At 36.6% G+C, this 5,611-nt stretch overlaps 1 protein-coding gene across 1 annotated transcript; it reads right to left on the bottom strand.

Moving 5' to 3' along the window:
- Positions 1 to 865: 865 nt before the first annotated feature.
- On the bottom strand, positions 866 to 1,911 carry LOC131602312 (transcription factor bHLH148-like). Its single transcript, XM_058874397.1, has one exon. It carries the CDS (start codon positions 1,672 to 1,674, stop codon positions 1,012 to 1,014), a length of 663 nt encoding a protein of 220 aa, XP_058730380.1. The 5' UTR covers positions 1,675 to 1,911; the 3' UTR covers positions 866 to 1,011.
- Positions 1,912 to 5,611: the final 3,700 nt, after the last annotated feature.

Here is a 5,611-nt window from a genome sequence, read left to right on the forward strand (position 1 = left end):
ATTTATTACTTAGTTACAATTTTAACAACAGTTTTAGTATTAAGTGCCATAAGTGTGGATGAAAACTTTTAAAAAAATCATTCTTTAAAAAAATATTTTGAGAGATTAAAAATAAATTTTGAGATATTTAAAAGAATCAAAAATATATTTAACCTTTTATACTATCACTCTAATAAATTATGGTTTTCGTCTTGTTGTCTCATTTGTGTTTTGTCCCTCTTGACTCTTCAATGTTACGAGTCATTTTGGCTCAACTTTTTAAAAATAAATATATCAATTTTTTCTATACTTTTGCTTATATTTCATTGAAAATAAGTGTGTTTATATTGGCGTTGACATAATGCGTTGTATTTATATAAAATTAAGTTATACAAATTACGTTTTAAAGTTAGAAGTTACAATTTTTAGCTTAAAATGAAATTAATTCTGAAAACCGGATCCATTCTAGTTTAAAAAGAACTAAACATCTCAAAATCACTCCATAATCAATTTTACATATTTAAAATTATTTTAACTCTGCCAAAAATCTTTCAAAAATCAAACCAAAGAAACCAAACATGTTAGTATAAGTTAGAATCTAAGGAAATACATCTTCAATCTTGGATCTTTTGTGATATCATCCCTCTCTAAAAAGAAGCTTCCAATTCTTATGTGAAAGGGAGATAATTCTAAGTTCTAGGTTATAAATACCTATGATAGATTACTCATCACCGAGAACCATTCCATCAATTTATCACAAACATTCAATGTTCAAGTTCCAACAATTCAACCTTGTCATTGGAACTTAAAAGATGCAATTCCCATCCCATTCTCACAAACTCTTAAAAGCATTAACTACATCACTTATTTCACTTACTCATAAATAGAATAAAGAAAACAAAAAGGACATAGAATTATTTCCCTTAAAAAAAAGGTAATAGTAAATAATAGTAACAATAATAAAAATTTAAAAAAATGGACACATTGCGTATATTACAATTACATACAAATTAAAACCCGAAAACCCAGTTTTTAACAACCGGCACCGGAAGTTCCACCGGCGCCACCGGAAGTAGAAGCCGCGGATAGCAGATTAAAAAGTGCACTCATGGCTCGAACCTGCATCTCAAGCGCCGGTATGTAATCAATAGCTTCCTCCAAAATCACCGGCAACGGTTCCTTCTTACAACCAGGAACCAGCCTTCCAAGAAACCGTACTTTACTCTGCACCCCGGGAACCACCTTTCCTTTCAACCGGAACACATTCACTCTCGATTTCTTCGATCGCGCTGACGGCAATAAAGCGGTTACGCGATGCATCTTCTTCTTATTATTCTTATTCTTCCTAAACTTGAGTTTGAGCCGAGTCATCAGGATAGCTCGGCTCCATCGGGATCTTCCTTTGGCTGTCATGGCAAGAGCTCTATCGGCTGCTTGTCGGACGGCTTTTCCACGGCGGGGAGTGGTAGTTGAATTGAGGGATGTTATGGCGCGACGGAGCTTGGTGGAGTAGATTTGCTGCTGCGCTTGGGATTTCCATTTAGGGTTGATCTGAATCTGAGAATCTTGATGATGATGCTTCTTGTTCTTTGTTTTCTTTCTACTAGAGCCACGTGTGTCTGTGTTCGTGTCTGTGTCCGCGTTCCTGTTCGTGTTTGTTAGCATGTTTGTTATTGTAGTAGATGGTGATGTCATTGGAATAGAATTTTCTTTTTTTTTTCTGCGTGTTGGAATTGTAGAGAAATAGAGAAAGGTTGAAAGAGAATTGAATACTGAATTTGGAAGAGATTGAAAGAAAGAAAGGAAGAAAGGTGGTTGAGTTTTTGAGATGAGAACGGAACGGGATGAGGTGGGTTGGTGAAAGGTCTGTATCCCTGCAATTGGGAGGTGAGGTGAGGTTCAAGGAAGAGAGCGTAACGGAGTGGGATACTTATAAAGGGCTTATAATTAAGTTAAAGATTAATGTATGGGCAAAAAGACAAGTGAAAAATTAAGTTAGAGATTAACATAAGTAAAGTAATTATTAGTTAAACTTTATTTATGTTGAACTTTAATTTTACTGTACTAATGAAATTCTTTTGGCTAGATAATCAAAACAAAAAATAATTAAAAGTATGCACTAGATGCATGCACCAAAAATGACACATGGGTGGAGCCGTGGAGCTTAGAGTTTTTCTTTTGCACCATATCTTTATTTCTTATAATGATTAAAGAATTAAAATTAAAATTTATTTTGGTAAAATAAATTAGTTTAGATAACTGTTTTAGTAAAAAAATATTAAAATTACTAGAAGTCTACATAGAAGTCACACAATTCATATTGTCTTCATATAAACGAAAACAATTCTCTATATTGTATTTTCTTTTATCCAAATTCATCTTTCACTTCTTTTTTTTCTTCAAAATTTACGATGTCTTTCTCTTTCTTGTTTTCAAATTTATTTTTTTTCTTGTTCTCTCTATTCCGTGTTTTTAAGTTATTTCGTAGTTGAAAAGTGTAGGTTGTATGCTTTCAACTTTGGCCGGTAACGGCTAGTTTCCTTCTCTCATAACGGCTAGTTTCCTCATCGGAGTTCTTTCTTCCTCCCTCCCTTCTGTATCACCTCTACTCACCTCCATGGATGCTGCCCTATTATTCCCAGAAATTAACACCCCTGGTCATTCACTAAAGAATCCGCCACAGGCAAAGGTGATCTCAAACACAAAATTCTTTGCTTCAATTGTATCAAACAATGTTTGCGACATTCCGGTGAGCCAATTCCCTCAGGCCTGCTTAAAAGGGGACAGGCTAGCTATCATTATCCCAGAAGAAGAATATAAGCTTGGAGTTGAAGCCTGCAAGCATCATCTTCATGGCAGGGTTATCTGGTCCAAGGGAGCGACACCCCTGACTGTTGTAAATTTGAAATCGAAACTTGTGGAGCTTTGGCCATCAGTCGGAAAATAGGGGGTTACCTCATTTGGCAAGGGATATTTTGAATTTGCTTTCTGCTCTCTTGAGGATGTTCAACGTGTAAGATCCATTAATGCGTGGATGCTGCCACAAGGAATCCTCAAGCTCTTTCCTTGGTCAAAGGACTTTGCCCCGGTGACGCTGAAACAAACATCTGCGCAGGTGTGGATAAGGATTCACGGCTTGTCCCAAGAATATTGGAGACCAAAGATAATCTTTGCCATTGCCAGCAGTATTGGAACTCCAATCTGCATTGACTCGGCATCAAACAAATTTGCGTTTGACAAACACTTTGGTCACTTTGTCTGGGTGTTAGTTGATCTGGAGATGACAAAAGAGCTAAGTTATAAGATTCTTGTTGAACGAATTGGGTTTGCCTTCTTCGTAGATATAGAATATGAAAAAATGACAGATTTATGCACATTCTGCTCGTGCTTAGATCACTCGATCAACAACTGTAAGCGTAAGGAAATTAATGAAGGCAAAGCTGCTGAAAAAGAGAGCCCTCAAGATTCCAATACCCAATTGCCCAAGAAAGGATCAGATGCTACTGTGGATAAAGGCAAGGATAGAGAGCGAGAGAGGAGTATCCCTTCTTCTAGTGATGAAGTCCCTAATTGCTCCAATCATGCTGAAACAAATGGTAAGGAGAATGTTGATAGGGGTGATAGTAATTCTATACCTACCCCTGAGGAAGAGAACAAATCAGACAATGAGTTTTTTGAAGCTACTCAATTGGTAGAGTTTGTCCCTGAAACTCAAATTGATCCAAAGCACAGGGCTCTAGTCACTAATTTTCTTGACGAATCATGGGCAAACATGGCAAAGTTAGAAAAAGATGATGATCATGGTGTTGATCTATTTCCAGACAGAGACTTCCAGGCTCCAGCTGGTCTCCAACAGGAAGAAGAGAAACAAAAAAGCCTTAACAACTGTTATCACTAGACCTAGGTCTAGTAAAGACAATTTGACCTTGTGAATTACCTCTTTTGGAACATAAGAGGGGTGGAAAATAGTGATTCAAGACTAGCCCTCAAAAGGCTGATTCTCAAAAACTCTCCCGAGTTCGTTTTCATTGCTGAGCCCTGGATGCAGTTTGATAAATTTCCTACCAAATGGCTTGACAGGTTTGACTTAAAACCCTTTGCTATTAATGTTAGGGATCATTTGATTCCTAACCTTTGGTGCTTTTGTAAATCTAGTTATTATCCTAACATTATCAATATAGATGATCAACATATTTCTTTCTCTATTAATATTCATAACATTAGTCTAGGTATATCCGTGATTTATGTTTCCACTAGCTACATACATAGAAGAAATCTTTTGCACACCCTTAGTAGCCTTCCATCTAACACCCCTTGGCTCTACATAGGAGACTTTAATGCCATAACTAGTGCTGCTGAGTACAAAGGCAGTCATGTCCCTGCCAAAACTCCCATGACTGATTTCTTCAATTGGTCTGACCATAACCATCTTATTCATTTGCCCACTCATGGTAACTTCTTCACTTGGTGCAATGGTAGAAAAGGCAGGCAAAGAACTGAAAAAAGGCTTGACAGAGTCATTAGTAACATTCATCTAATTGACTCTTGCAACTCTATGGTTTGTAATACCCTTACCAAAGTCAAATCTGACCATTACCCTATTCTCCTCACCCTTAATTTAGGAAATCCTAGATTTAAGAGTCAGTTTAAATTCCTTAATATGTGGACCTTGAATGTGGATTGTGAAAGGATTGTGAAAGAAGCTTGGAATTTGAGGGTTTGTGAGTGCCCCATGTTTATCCTTGACCAAAAGCTCAAATTTCTTAAAACCAGGCTGAAGGAGTGGAACAAGTCCACTTTTGGTAATGTTCAAGACATTGTTAACATTGCTGACAAAAATCTTAAAGACATCCAATTAGATATTCAGAACCTAGGCTACACCAATTCCCTGCAGGATAAGGAAATTCAAGCTCAACATGATCTTGAGAGAGCCTTAGACATTGAAGAGGAGCTATGGAAGCAAAAATCCATAATCAATTGGCATAATCATGGTGACAGGAACACTAACTTTTTTCACACTTATGCCAAAATCAAAAGAAAAACTAATTTGATTTCTTCCCTTGTCATAGATGGCAAAGTTGAGACTGACCCTAAGGTTTTAGAAGACCATATTGAAGCTCATTTTAAAAATCTTTTCAATTCTAACTTTGTTGCTAACCAAACTGATCTAAATCAAAGAGTTATTCCTAAATTGGTTAATGAGGAAACCAATGACATGCTGCTGAGAACTCCTAGTCATGATGAAATCCATAATGTTGTCCTTAGCTTAAATAGGGACTCTGCCCCTGGCCCTGATGGTTTTGGTGCCAATTTTTATGTTAAATTCTAGGATATTATAAATTTGGATGTCATAAATGCTATAAATCAGTTCTTCATTCAGGGAGGGATCCTCCCTAACTTTAATGCTAACACCATTGTGATGATTCCTAAAGCAAAGGATGCTAGCAACATTGGTCATTATAGGCCAATAGCTATGGCTAACTTCAAATACAAACTTATATCTAAAATTCTGGCTGACAGGTTAGCTTCCATTCTTCCCTCCTTAATCTCTCTTGAACAGCAGGGCTTCATTTCAGGCAGAAATATTAAAAATGGCATTTGTCTAACTTCTGAAGCCATAAACCTTTTAGGG

Source organism: Vicia villosa, linkage group LG1, assembly GCF_029867415.1.
Source record: "Vicia villosa cultivar HV-30 ecotype Madison, WI linkage group LG1, Vvil1.0, whole genome shotgun sequence".
NCBI classification, from domain to species: Eukaryota; Viridiplantae; Streptophyta; class Magnoliopsida; order Fabales; family Fabaceae; genus Vicia; species Vicia villosa.